The sequence below is a fragment of the Balaenoptera acutorostrata genome, chromosome 6, assembly GCF_949987535.1.
Source record: "Balaenoptera acutorostrata chromosome 6, mBalAcu1.1, whole genome shotgun sequence".
NCBI classification, from domain to species: domain Eukaryota; kingdom Metazoa; phylum Chordata; class Mammalia; order Artiodactyla; family Balaenopteridae; genus Balaenoptera; species Balaenoptera acutorostrata.
This window is the reverse complement of record NC_080069.1, coordinates 25,334,231-25,348,120: the sequence shown is the minus strand read 5'-3', so window position 1 is coordinate 25,348,120 and position 13,890 is coordinate 25,334,231. Positions and strand designations below refer to the sequence as shown.

The 13,890-nt window shown below is 38.5% G+C and overlaps 1 protein-coding gene across 8 annotated transcripts in view; it reads left to right on the top strand.

The window, feature by feature from the left end:
* LOC103000102 (serine palmitoyltransferase 1-like) overlaps positions 1-13,890 on the top strand; it is a 241,929-nt gene that overhangs the window by 178,325 nt on the left and 49,714 nt on the right. For all 8 annotated transcript variants that reach the window (XM_057547879.1, XM_057547878.1, XM_057547875.1 and 5 more), the window contains 2 exons: positions 7,141-7,204; positions 10,895-10,968. Coding sequence is in view for 7 of the 8 variants with exons in the window: in XM_057547878.1 (XP_057403861.1) it covers positions 7,141-7,204; positions 10,895-10,968 (138 nt within the window). In the remaining variant the exon portion in view is untranslated. The remainder of the gene's footprint in view (positions 1-7,140; positions 7,205-10,894; positions 10,969-13,890) is intronic.

The window sequence follows — 13,890 nt, the reverse complement described above, 5'->3', positions numbered from 1 at the left end:
ATTTGGAGAAATGTCTGTTTAGGTCTTCTGCCCATTTTTTGATTGAGTTATTTGTTTTTTTGATATTGAGCTGCATGAGCTGTTTGTATATTTTGGAGATTAATCCCTTGTCAGTTGCTTCATTTGCAAATATTTTCGCCCATTCTGAGGGTTGTCCTTTTGTTTTGTTTATGGTTTCCTTTTCTGTGCAAAAGCTTTTAAGTTTCATTAGGTTCCATTTGTTTATTTTTGTTTTTATTTTCATAACTCTAGGAGGTGAATCGAAAAAGATCTTGCTGCGATTTATGTCAAAAAGTGTTCTGCTTATGTTTTCCTCTAAGGGTTTTATAGTGTCTGGTTTTACATTTAGGTCTTTAATCCATTTTGAGTTTATTTTTGTGTATGGTGTTAGGAAGTGTTGTAATTTCATTCTTTTACATGTAGCTGTCCAGTTTTCCCGACACCACTTATTGAAGAGGCTGTCTTTTCTCCACTGTATATCCTTGCCTTGGATTAGTTGGATTAGACCAAGCCCAGCTACTTATCAACTGCATTATTATTCTCTTCCTTGGGCCTTGGTTAACTCATCCATGGAATTGTGGAGTCACACTAGATATCCTTAAAGTCCCTCTTAAATGCATGTCCTCTGGTCACACACATGTCAGTCCTCTAGTTAAACTTTCTGTGCCACAGATGTTGTTTTGTATAGCATCCTGCAAGTGTTGCCCAACTCTGCTGAGAGGGCTCCAGGCAGACCAGGAGAGTCTGGGTTCATTACAGACATCCCTCTTTGAAAACCAATGTCCGTGGTATTCACCTATCTTTTCTTAGCTAGTTGGATCTTACTTCCATATGTTACTCCTCCTCCTTTAGGTCTTATACTTTCAGCCAATCTTAGACATGGCCATTGAGTTCTAAGGAAAAATTTTCAGAATCCTCATCTCCTGTTTGTTTTCCTCTAGAGCTACATTTGTTCATTAATGTGCCTTTTGTAATGTGGTATTCACCCTGACTGAAGCTACTAAAATAGTCTAATTACTAATCAGTATGTTGAGACTGTTGCTGTGATCCTTCAGTGGTTAGACATGTTCTTCATACTTACTATTTCATACTTACTAGTCAGTATGAATTTTAAAATTAAAGTGCATATTTAATCTAGTATTTATTTTTCCTCTTTTAGTCCTCTTAAAGTATTAATGGTGTCTCTTATAATCAATAATTCTTGTGCTGGAAAAGTAATAAGGTGCTCTGATGTTTGCACAAGTTTCTAATAATGTACCAAAAGATAAAGTATATAAAGTACAACTATCTTGCCATAATCAGTCCTAAGGAATTGGTTTTCATTCTGGAATTATACTTGAATTTCAATTTATTAAACCCACGCCCATTTTTCTCCCCTGTGATACTTATATTTATAATCATATGAGTATTATTTTAGCTATTACAGATCCAGGTAGCTGCTATTTGATGTTGACTCTCCACTTCTGTTCAACTGCTACTGATAGTAGGAGCTCTGTGGTCCCATAGGCCTCATATTTTATTATATTGCTATGGCTGCCTTGCTTGTTATTTCCTCAGCCTCTTCTGCAGAATGAATTCTGTAGGAATTTTTACGTACTTTCAATTTTGAATTTTGTTTAACATAACAGCATGCTTACTTTTAAAAATAAAGGAAGGAGACTGATTGATTTCTACTCTTTGCCATCCTATTTATTTATTTATTTATTTATTTGTGGTCTAGTTGATGTACAATGTTGTGCCAATCTCTGTTGTACAGCAAAGTGACTCAGTTAAACACATAGAGACATTTTAAAAAATATTATTTTCCATTATGGTTTATCCCAGGAAATTGGATATAGTTCCCTGTGCTTGGGTATAGTTCCCTGTGCTATACAGTAGGACCTTGTTGTTTATCCATCCTGTATATAATAGTTTGCATCTGCTATAAAATAAAATTCATTTAAAATAAAATTTATTTTCAGCTATAAAATAATTAAGTCATAGGGATGTAATGTACAGCATGGTGACTACAGTTAATAATACTGTACTGCGTATTTGAAAGTTGCTAAGAGAGTAGATCTTAAAAGTTCTCATCAGGACTTCCCTGGTGGTGCAGTGGTTAAGAATCCGCCTGTCAATGCAGGGGACATGGGTTCAAACCCTGGTCCGGGAAGATCCCACATGCCTTGGAGCAACTAAGCCAGTGAGCCACAACTACTGAGCCCGTGTGCCCTAGAGCCCACGTGCTGCAACTACTGAAGCCTGCGCGCTCTAGGGCCCATGTGCCACAACCACTGAGCCCACATGCTGTAACTACTGAAGCCCGCGTGCCTAGAGCCCGTGCTCCACAACAAGGGAAGCCACTGCAATGAGAAGCCCCCGCCTGCCGCAACTAGAGAAAGCCCACATGCAGCAACAAAGACCCAGCACAGCCAAAAGAAAATAAATTTTAAAAAAAAAAGTTCTCATCACAAGAAAAAAATTCTTGTGTATGGTGATGGATGCTAACTAGATCTGTTGTGGTGATCATTTTGCAATATATGTAAATATTGAATCATTATGTTGTATACTTGAAACTAATATAATGTTCTATGTCAATTGTACCTCAATTTAAAAAAAGAAAATTTCAAGTATATATGTAAGTTGGAGAAGAGAAATGGAGGAGTATTTAGAGGTGGATATGGAGATCAAAAGAGGTATTATGTATTTATTTTTTAAGATGCAAAAAGTATGGTACCATTGTATGCTGATTGTAATGATTAAATAAAATTTTTATTGTTTATCCATGAGGTGGTGTCGTTGAATATCTGGGGCAGTACACTGCCTTGTATCTTTTTGTTGGAGAGAGTAGATAGATTCTGGTGCAAAGTGGAAGGTTTGGTCTCTGAACGGGGCATGGACAGTGAATCCACTGTGTCAGGAGGGAAGGCAGGGTGCATGGACACAATGGCCTGTAGGTGGGCAGATGTGGGGAAAATAGGGAAGTTGCCTTCCGATTGCTTCTGTCTTCTCAGGCCTATGGAAATGTCACATACAAATTGGCACTTGCCATCTACCTCTACAAAAATTAAATTATGAGCCGCTGCATCTGCTGACCTTCAACACCCCCAGAAAGGAATTCAGGGTAGAGATCAGAAATGAGGCACTCTGTGCTCTGGAAGAAACTGGCAGAACAGGTCCTTAGACAGATATTTTCAGGAGATGATTTTATGAGCCCAATTCTTGCATCTCCTCATATTTAGAAAAGCACTAAAAAATTCTTCATGGTGATGTCTGCTCCTCATGACTAGCAGTAACCTTCACGAAACTAGCAGAACCTTCTGCAAAAAATACCTGCTTGATTGCATGTACTCCCCCTTCACCAAAATCACATATATACTGACCTTCCCCACTTCCTCTTTGGAGCACTTTCTCAGAGCTATTTGATATGCTGTTTCCCAGGCTATAGTCCTCATTTTGCCCCAGATAAAACTTAACTCACAACTCTCACGCTGTGCAATTGTTTTTAGTCAGCAGAAGCAAGTCATCAGCTGAGGGTGGTCACTGAGGAGGAGACTTGGAAAGTTTTCAGAAAGGGAAGATGTGAAGTATGAAATAATTTAGGAGCATGAGAGAGTGAACAGACAAAGGAATATGTTAGAATTGTTGGGCAACAATGAGGGCCCTTGTGAAGTTATTGGTCGTGAGTTAAAGTGAGACCAAAACTTAGACATCTTAGAGGAGGTCTGGTCCGGGTCAAACCCTGGTTGTTCCTGTTAGTTAGATTCATCACCTGGACCAGGTCCATTCATTGATGCCTGAGCCCCATGGAGGAGAGGACAAAGAGTTAGACGTGAAAACAAAAAAACTGTCAACAAAAGCTCTGAAATTTTGATACGTCTTTAAATTTTGTAAACCAAAGCAGAAAAGAAGACCATGTCCTCTCTCCTGCCCCTCATCAAGGGGCACCTCAAGGAATCTCCTGCTTTGCCACTGGTGGAATTTTCGGCCACACCAGGTGAGGATGGTAGTGCCTTTGAGGAACTTTATGGAACCTGATGAATGTGGAAGAGCTGGAGGACATCGCAGGTCCCAGGAAGATGTAGAGGATTAATGTGTAAATATCACATGGTAACTAACTAGAATGTTTCATCATCAACTACAAGACCCCTCTGGGAAATCCCAGAAGGGCTTAAATGCACTTAACTCATTACAGGCTTATAGTAGGAAGATTTCTAAACCTGGTCTTCCAAGATTCCTGTTCTCTGATTCTTCATTCAAACACTAATCTGGATACTGCTGTGAAGAGAATTTGCAGTTGTAGTTAAAACTGAATGGATTGATCTTAATACATAGAGTTTATCCAGGTGGACTGGACCCAATGAGGTAAGCACTTTGCGTACAGAGTTTGCTCCATCTGGCAGCAGAAGAGAAGGTCAGAGAGATTTGATGTACAAGGTGACTTGATAGATCATTGCTGGCTTGAAGGCAGAGGAAAACACATGAAAAGGAATGTGGGTGGTCTTAAGATGCTGAGAAAGGACTCTGGGTGACAGCCAGAAAATAAGGGACCTAGCACTTCCAACAGCAAGGAACCGTACTCTAACAACCTAAATGAGCCTAGAGGCAGATGTCTTCCTAGAGCCTCCAGACAAGGAATCTGCCTTGCTAACACCTTCCTCTCAGCCTTATGATACTCTGACCATTGAATCCAGCCTGCTGTAAACTATACGTTAATAAATGGGTGTTATTTGAAGCCACTTAGCTTGTGGTAATCTGTTATGCATCAACAGGAAACTAATACATAGTCCTTTACATTTCGTTTGCTCAGGAGCCAGATGAGTTTCAGAACTGGGTCATTTGTGCCTATGCAGGTGGCACTCAGCCAAGTAAACTGCGGCCATGTGCTATCAAGTTCTCTCTCAAATTCACCAATATACCTGGGAGTTGTGCTGGTCTCCATAGCGGTTCAGTTAACGAGGTCTTTTTCTCAAACTTGGTGGGTTGATTTTGAGCATGATTCAATTGCAAAATTATTGTTTAACATAACTCTATCCATAAATTGTTATTTGTTTATTAACGGAGAGATATTAAAACTTTTTTACAAAGAATAAAAATCTTCACTTTCAGTTTTATGTTTCATTTTTTTGTTCACTTTACTAATTTCGTTCTGAGAGAGGAAGCCTAGTCTTTTTAACAAATGATACTGGAGAAAACGGATGTCCACAGGCTAAAAAAACTCAACCCAAACTTCACCCCTTTCACACTAATTAACTCAAAAATGGATCACAAAATTAAATATAAAATATAATACTATAAAACTTTTAGAAAAAATCCTGGGAGAAAACCTCTGGGATCTAGGGCTAGGCAAGGAGTTCTTTTTTAAGTACTTTTTTTTTTTTTTATAAAGTTGTGGGGGTTTTTTTGTTTTTTGTTTTTTTTTTAATTTATTTATTTATTTATTTTTGGCTGCGTTGGGTCTTCGCTTCTGTGTGAGGGCTTTCTCCAGTTGTGGCAAGCGGGGGCCACTCTTCATCGCAGTGCGCGGGCCTCTCACTATCGTGGCCTCTCTTGTTGCAGAGCAGAGGCTCCAGACGCGCAGGCTCAGTAGTTGTGGCTAACGGGCCCAGTTGCTCTGCGGCATGTGGGAATCTTCCCAGACCAGGGCTCGAACCCGTGTCCCCTGCATTGGCAGGCGGATTCTCAACCTCTGCGCCACCAGGGAAGCCCCTTTAAGTACATTTTAATGATATTTTATTTTCCATTGTAGATTGATGTGTACCTTCACTTATTCTGAGAAAAAATAAAATCTATTCAATTTGCCCTTCCAGGTTTATAGACAAATCACATGAATTGATCATATTATAAACCCATAGTTGGTCAACAGTAGAACCATGCAGTGTTTTCCTGAGGAGAAACCTTTCTTTATGTTCATGAAATTTTTGGAGGATTAGGGCTGTAACTAGAGGGTCGGGGTAAGCTGGGGATTCTGCCAGTGGAGGTGAGAGCAGGGAGGGAATTCACCAAACCCAAGGACAGGCAAACCTGTCAGAAACTGCTGGAGAGAGAGGACAGTTACTTGGGATTCAAATCTGCTGATCAACCTTGGTGTGCTATGTTTTGTGGAGCAATAAAAATAGTATTTTCCAGCAAAAACTGGAATAGGTAATGCAAATTTAAGGATGCTAAAACGCACACATATGTATGTGCATATATACATACACAAAACATATATATGTATACATGTATATATCTGTATATATACGTCTGTGTATTTTTTCCAGCTTTATTGAAGTATGATTGACAAATAAAAATTGTATATTTTTAGGTTGTACAATATCATGTTTTGATCTACATACACATTGTGAAAATGATTCCACAATCATTTCACAAAGTGAAATCAGGAAATCATACCATAATCAAGCTAATTTACATATTCATTATTTCCCATAGTTATCTTTTGTGTGCGTGTGTGCCTGTGTGTCTGTGTGTGTGGTGAGAACACTTGAGATCTATTCTTCTAGAAAACTTCAAGTATACAGTACATTATTACTAACTATAGTCACCATGCTGTACATGAAATTTCTAGAACTACTCATCTTATAACTGAAAGTTTGTACTCTCCATATTTGTAATTTAAATTGTTAGGCAATAAATATGCAGGCATATTTTCCTATCCTCTCTCTTACACATCTTTCAAATAATGTTGTGAAACATTTTCAGTTTTTTCAATAATTCAAATATAATTTTCAAACAGTCAAAAAAGCACACGGAGTTGTTTTTCACTACCCTATTTTACATATATTTGTTAGTAAATAAATGGTTCTCCAGACTGTTCAGCATATTAAATGTTAAAGTAAACAAGGGATAATTGCTCCTTATTTTTAGAACAGTAGATTTACAATATATGTAGCTGTTACAAGTCACATATTTAAATTATTTTAAACATCTTCTTTGGTAATAGTTTTTTTTTTTATGACTTTGTGTCAAAATAGAAACAATACCTCGAAGTAAATTTGCTTTTTAATCCATGTTCTGTGAACACCTAAATTTTACAATGAAAAATTTCAAAAGCTGCAAGGATATCCATATTTGAAATATAAAATAAATGATAAATTCAGTAATTGGGAATTTTCTTTGCCCTATTAAACATCAATTTTTAATGCTGTTTTATTCTTACAGATTCTTCTCAAAATATATTGGCTACTTGAGAGATGTCATTACACTCCTGTGATTTATACAGAAGGTAAGTTAGAAAACTTTAATTCTTGTGTCCATTAATTAACAAACTTTTAATAAACACTTTTCATCAGGGACTAGAGTAAGTACTGGCAATGTGGTCAGACATGCTTCACTCCTCTCTCTTGCCTGCAAGGAGCTTTCAGTGTAGTGAGGTGGATGGACCTAGAGTCTGTCATACAGAGTGAAGTAAGTCAGAAAGAGAAAAACAAATACCGTATGCTAACACGTATATATGGAATCTAAGAAAAAAAAAAAAAAAAAGGTCATGAAGAACCTAGGGGCAGGACGGGAATAAAGACACAGACCTACTAGAGAATGGACTTGAGGATATGGGGAGGGGGAAGGGTAAGCTGTGACAAAGTGAGAGAGTGTCATGGACATATATACAATACCAAATGTAAAATAGATAGCTAGTGGGAAGCAGCCACATAGCACAGGGAGATCAGCTCAGTGCTTTGTGACCACATAGAGGGGTGGGATAGGGAGGGTGGGAGGGAGGGAGACACAAGAGGGAAGAGATATGGGAACATATGTATATGTATAACTGATACACTTTGTTATAAAGCAGAAACTAACACACCATTGTAAAGCAATTATACTCCAATAAAGATGTTAAAAAAAAAAAAAAAGATATGCAGTGGTTGTCACAGGGGAGAAGTGCAAAGTGGTCTAGGCAACACAGCACAGGGGACCAGTCCTCATTGGGGCAGTAGAGAAGGCTTTCTGCAGTAAGCAGTGTTTAGTGAAAGGGCTGAAGAATGGGGGTGTTCTCCACGGGGTGCCAGAGTTAGCTGGTTAGGATGAGATCATTCCAACGTCTATGTTCTCCAGCCAAACAACCAGGAACATACCTGGGAACCAGTTTAGTCTAGAACAAGTTGGATTGATTACTCATGGCAGTGAGGGAAGACACACACCATGGGGAATCCTGGGGTGTCTCAGTAAGAGGGTGTTAGAAAAGAGCTACTACAAGATTTGGGCTTTAGTTGGGTGACTTGGGAGAGGGTCTAAAAGTGATGGGCCACTTTAAATTGGATGCTGAAAGCCAAGGCAATTCTATAATTCATCTCAATAAATTTTAGCTACAAGAGGGAAGACTATAGTCAAAATAAAGCCATTACTGGAAACAAAGTAGATGTCACTCATTTTAACCAAGAGAATGGAGTGTTTGGTATTTTGGGGGGATGGCACAGTGACTTCTTTTTCTGTACTTAGAAAACAGTTGTGAATTGCCTTCACTTTATCTCACTTCATCATTATCTCAGAGTAATCTTGCTTGGCATTGGTATTCTGTGATACCTTTTGGTATTTATGTCCAGGCTTACCTCTGGATATCATCAGGGCTGTTGTTGTTTTTGCTTTTTTTTTTTTTTCCTCTCACAAGACAAATGAAGCATGGGGGAAGCATTTAGCTTCAATTGGAAGGCATCATTCTAGAATTTTAGAAATCAATGGAAAAGTACAGGTCTTCTAGCCAAACCCATACATCTGTTTGTATGAAGGACAGATTAACAGAGTAAGTGCATTGGTAGCTTGAATTTGTTTTCTAAGATTTGCTTAGCTCCCCTACTCCCATATTTTATACTTGTTATATTTTGATACAGTAAACATTCATAAATGTGAAAACCACCAGTAAGATTTCAGTTCATCCATCTTCCCTTAAATACTTTCTCAGCCTGGGCACGTTGATTCCCTTTGCTTAGGATTTAAATCTCTTATCAGTCCACCTCCCCAACTCTATTCAGTAGGAAACTGGTGAAATGATATCAGAGTGGGATGACATAAAACAAAGAAGACATCCACATGCACAAATAAACTGTATATAAAGTCTGCTCATAATTTGAATACAAAGTGTTTTAATAAAAAAGAATTTAACCACTGCTAAATTATCCATATACTGAGTAAAAGCAAAAATGTTACCCTAATAAAAAGAGTGTAGACATGATAGCCCATGAAGCCATGTGGGATGAAATTAAAAATAGAGTATGTCTCCAGAGATTATCAGGCAACACTTTTTTCAAGTTTGTAATGTATAGTATTTTTTTTACCATTCCTTTTTGTATTGATAAATCAAGCATGTCATATCATATCATATATTTTGTATTATATGTCATATCATATCATATCAATCAGTATTTTTTACCATTCCTTTGTGTATTGATACATTAATCATGTCATGTCATATTATGTATCATTTATTATATATCATATCATGAAATGTTTCATTTGATGGTCATCTATCTGAGAGCAAGTTGCAAGATTTTCACACTTTCACTGAGTGCTTCACTGACATCCAGCTTGACCTTGACAAGTATATCTGACCTTCCCGCTGTGTTAGAGATCAGAGTGTGTGAAATATTGACAACTACTGAAGATTACTGGGTAATGTAGACAGTGTGCAGTGGATCGACCAGTATAGACTCTTAAGTCCATTTTCTACATCTAGTCATGTGTTCAAGTGATTGGTTTTGGCATCAAAACTGAAATACTTCTCTTTCTCAACTTGCTGTTCACACATTATCTTCCAATGGCAAGTGCTGACAACTACAGATGCTGCTTTCACTAAAACTTCATTATTGACTAAACTCCCCTCATCTTAGCTTAAAACCCCTGAATTGGGAGAAAGTGTATCCGATCTGCCTGTGCTTAAGCTGGATCACAGCAGTTGCTTGGCCTACTAGCTGAGACCCTTTCTCAATATGCCAGCTTGTGAGTGTGATCAGTGGTTGTGCACCCTAGGTATATTGATCTGATGTTTAATTTTGTCTAATATTTTTACTCTCCTGCTTACTAGTCAAGTCACTATATCCATAAATTTGACTTAATGAGTCCATTTTTCTTTTCTTTCTTCAGAACTGTTTACCTGATCCAAAACACCTTCCAGTGGATTTTCTATATGTAAATCCTGTTTTTTAAATTAGTAAATAAAACTACTGCCTTCAGAATTTTGCCTCGAAAGCAACAGGATGCTTTCAGCAATCTAATGTAAATGCAAACCACTGCATTCTTAACTAAAAGCCATTCTCCTGGGTATGGTGTGTGCTGCTGTTCACCAATCTCTGCTAGATGCTGCCTGAGGTCCCCCTTGCTTCTACACCCTCACACATTCCCCCTGCAGCTCTGATGCTGCTGGAAGGTCCGGAAGTTCCTGCACTGTATTCTAACTGGATCTGTGCTCTTACTACAGACTTGGGGTCCCTACCAATCCACAGCTGCATGGTGTTTGCAGGCCAGTGGGGGGAGAATGGTCCCCTTACGTGTGTTACCTGCCCTCTGCCTACAAGGTGAAACTCAGGGCTGACGGGGTCCCTCTGAGTTTCAGAGTTTGGTGAAACAGATATTCTAGAGTTTCTTCATGGTTCTCCTTCTCCCTGGACAGGCCACACACATGTGCTTTGCCTGACAGAGCCCAGAGCCCATGGCTGTTTTGGATTCTGGTTTGATTCCTTAGAAAAGGCCAGGAATCTGGTTCATGTCAGTGTTCTCCAACATTTCTATCCTTCTCCTACTCAGTAAAAAGTTTTCTGAGCATGAAGATCCAGTGTGTAGATTTATGCATTTGCAAATTAAATGCATGTACTATGGTTCCGTAATTTATATGCAAGACAAAGATTATACAGATATAGGAATTTTAAAAGAATGAGATGAGGAGGAATGCAAATGGAAGTTCTAACATTTTCTTCCTGCATTCTAGCATACTGTCTTGTCCACTCTGACTGGCGGGCTTCCCCATCAAGAAGTCTCTTAGTGAAACTCCATGCCGCTCAGGTGAGGGGGTGTGTGGGGACATGGGGGCAAAGCAGGGATGGTATTTCCAGGAACTGGATTTTGTGTACTTTTGCCTTCAACTCTCGAAATCTGCATGGATGACCTTGAATTGCAGGTGGATTCAAGATTCAGAGAGTTAATGTTTTTCATGATGGAGTTCTATCCAGAGAGGTGGATGTGGATCACACTACATTGCATTGTTTTTCCTGGAAGTTTCTTTCTCTTGTTATTCTTTTCCTTTTAAGCCATGCTATGATGAAAAATAACAGACTGTTATCAAAGAAGGGTAGTATACTCTTAAATACTTTAAGTGGCAAAACGATTTTTTTTTTTTTTTTTTTTTTTTTTTGCTAAAACAGTAATACGTGCCATAACCTCGTGGTGGTGGAAATAATTTACACTAGGTTTATCATCTGGATGATCTATGAAAAGGATTCTTTCACACAGGTTATATGATGTAGCAGAGGAAGCATTTGGTCTGCGTCAGTTGTGGAAAGCGAATATCTGTATGGTTTGGGGAATCCCTCTCTGTCTCAGGGTCCCCATTTGTTCATTAGGTGACCAGACTACAGAAGAGGCCACAGTCATTTTTTGGTAATGACTTTCCTTCATCATCCTCCTTCTCCTGTTCCCTCCCCACTCCTGCTCTCCTCCTTCTCCTCTTCTTCTTCCTCACCTAATCTCCTTCATCTAAAGTCCGCAGTTAAGTCCCCAGACAGACAATGAAGGAGGGCTCTAGGGTGTAGGGTGGTGAAAGGCAGGGTCATCTAGGAGTAAATAGAGGGAAGGAGCAGCACCCATCACTTTGGCCAAGTTGTAGTTCCTCCTTCAATTATGGACAAATCTTTTAGGTGGTATCCTGGCCATGGCCAGCAGACCCGAGACCTGCCTGTCCTTCTTGATCTACTCTTTGCAAATCCTTTCATCAGATAGCTTTGGGGGAGTCCTTCCAGTTTTAATAGACTAAAATTTATGTACTTATTTGTGGGGCAAATGTATCTCAGCTGCCTACCTGAAGTCCCCACCTTTTTTTCTTCTACTGGGAAAGTTCAAGGAAATGTAATGGTTTTTCCAGAAACTGTTTGTGCCGGTTGTTCTGTTTACCCTCATGTTCCATTCCATGAGGGATGAGAATGGCCATAGAGCCTAATTTATAAACCGCATATCCTATGCATCCCTTATGTAAAATTATTCTAGCCCACAAATCTTAAAAAAAGAATGTTAATGCATCCCATCCAGAGGACCAGCTGAAGCACACACACACACACAAATGCTTAGACCAAAGAGCTGTGTCACTCAAATTTCTTGTTATCAGGATGAGATGAGGCAACTGTGTTTTCCTATGAAAGATGCCAGTATTTCCTAAATCCTCATATATTTTGTTGGGAATTACATTATTTTATAATGCCTCTTACTAGAATTTAGTTTTATCTCAAACACATGGTTCAGAAATATTGGCTTAAACTTCCAAGAAGAGAGTGTCATTTTCATGAATGTGAGATGTTGTAGTTGTGGGTATCTATAGGAAAACAACGAGCTAGTCTAGTTAGTAAATACTATTGATTGGCTATTAGAGGACATCTGTGGCTACTTTCCCAAGTTCTGTGATTCAGTAACATAAGAAAATGTCACAAAGGGAGCACATTTCAAAAAATTAATAGCTATGATTTTGTAAAATATTTTACAGCCTGAATATTTGTTTTTCTTAATTAAAGAAAATACACAGGGCCCTCACATCAGCTCACTCCTCTCTTTTGAGAGAAAGGACCATGACACTGTTACCCCACAGAGTGACCTGAGAGACTTAACCAGACATAATACTTGACATCTGTACATTATCCAGTTTTTACCATGTAAAGGGCAACAGAATTTATGACCAATGAGAAATATGTAGTCTCAACTGAGTGCAAAATTTGGAAAGTATTAGGCAGACAGTGAGACCTCTATTATTATTATAATAGAAATGCTGATTAAAGATATACTTTCTTTAACAGATGTTAAAATGCCAATTCCCAAGCGATATGAGGTAATATATATTTCAAGCACCAATTAAGTGACATATTTTCTAAGATTTCAAAATTCTTTTAAGCAATGTATCCTTTTTGTAGCCCTATAATAAATAAATAAAATATAAATTTCCTGAGTCTTGGAAAATGCACATTTCTTATTAATTATATAAAATATGAATTCTTCTAAATGGTTCAGAAGTTTAAGTTATCACAGGTGAACATTAGGATTTTTTCACGTTCTAGAGACATGCATACCATACAACCATCTTGACTGTACTACTGTATTTTAAAAGGAGTAAAATAAACAATATCATTTAATATTAGGCAGTTAAGTACAAATATGCCAGATAATGTAGTAGAGATATTGCCAAAAATCTGTCACATTTGTGAATAAGCTTCTTGTGTCTGATAAGGTGGCTCACTTCATTGAAAAATAAAGCAAACCTCACAAACCTGACACAAGCTATTCTGTGCGAAATCCCACGCCATTTGCACAGCTAGGAAGTAGGGGTTAGATGCCTCTTTGCTGGTTCATTTCACCATGGATCCCACTTGCTGTAGGCCTCTCTACATCATGTTTCCAAAGGAGAGAAGTCACTTTGAGTGCAGGAACTTGTCCCCAGCAAAACAAAGCATGTGACCCCCTGATGCCATTTGACTGAACGATATTTAAAATTGGACAAAGATTTTTCCCTCATTAGATGCTGGCAAAGTTTTACTTCTTTTCAAAGTCTGTCATTCTTTCAACTGTGAGTCAGAGCTCAAGCTAACTAAAACCTGTGAAGGAAAGGATTTTGCGGGTTTTCATGGGGAATCTGTAATTCTTCTTTTTCAGAAGTGGGTGAGTGGGTGTCAGGGTGTCATTTGAGTGGGTGTCAGGCCGCTGTTTGAAGGGTCTCTGTGGTCTCGCTGG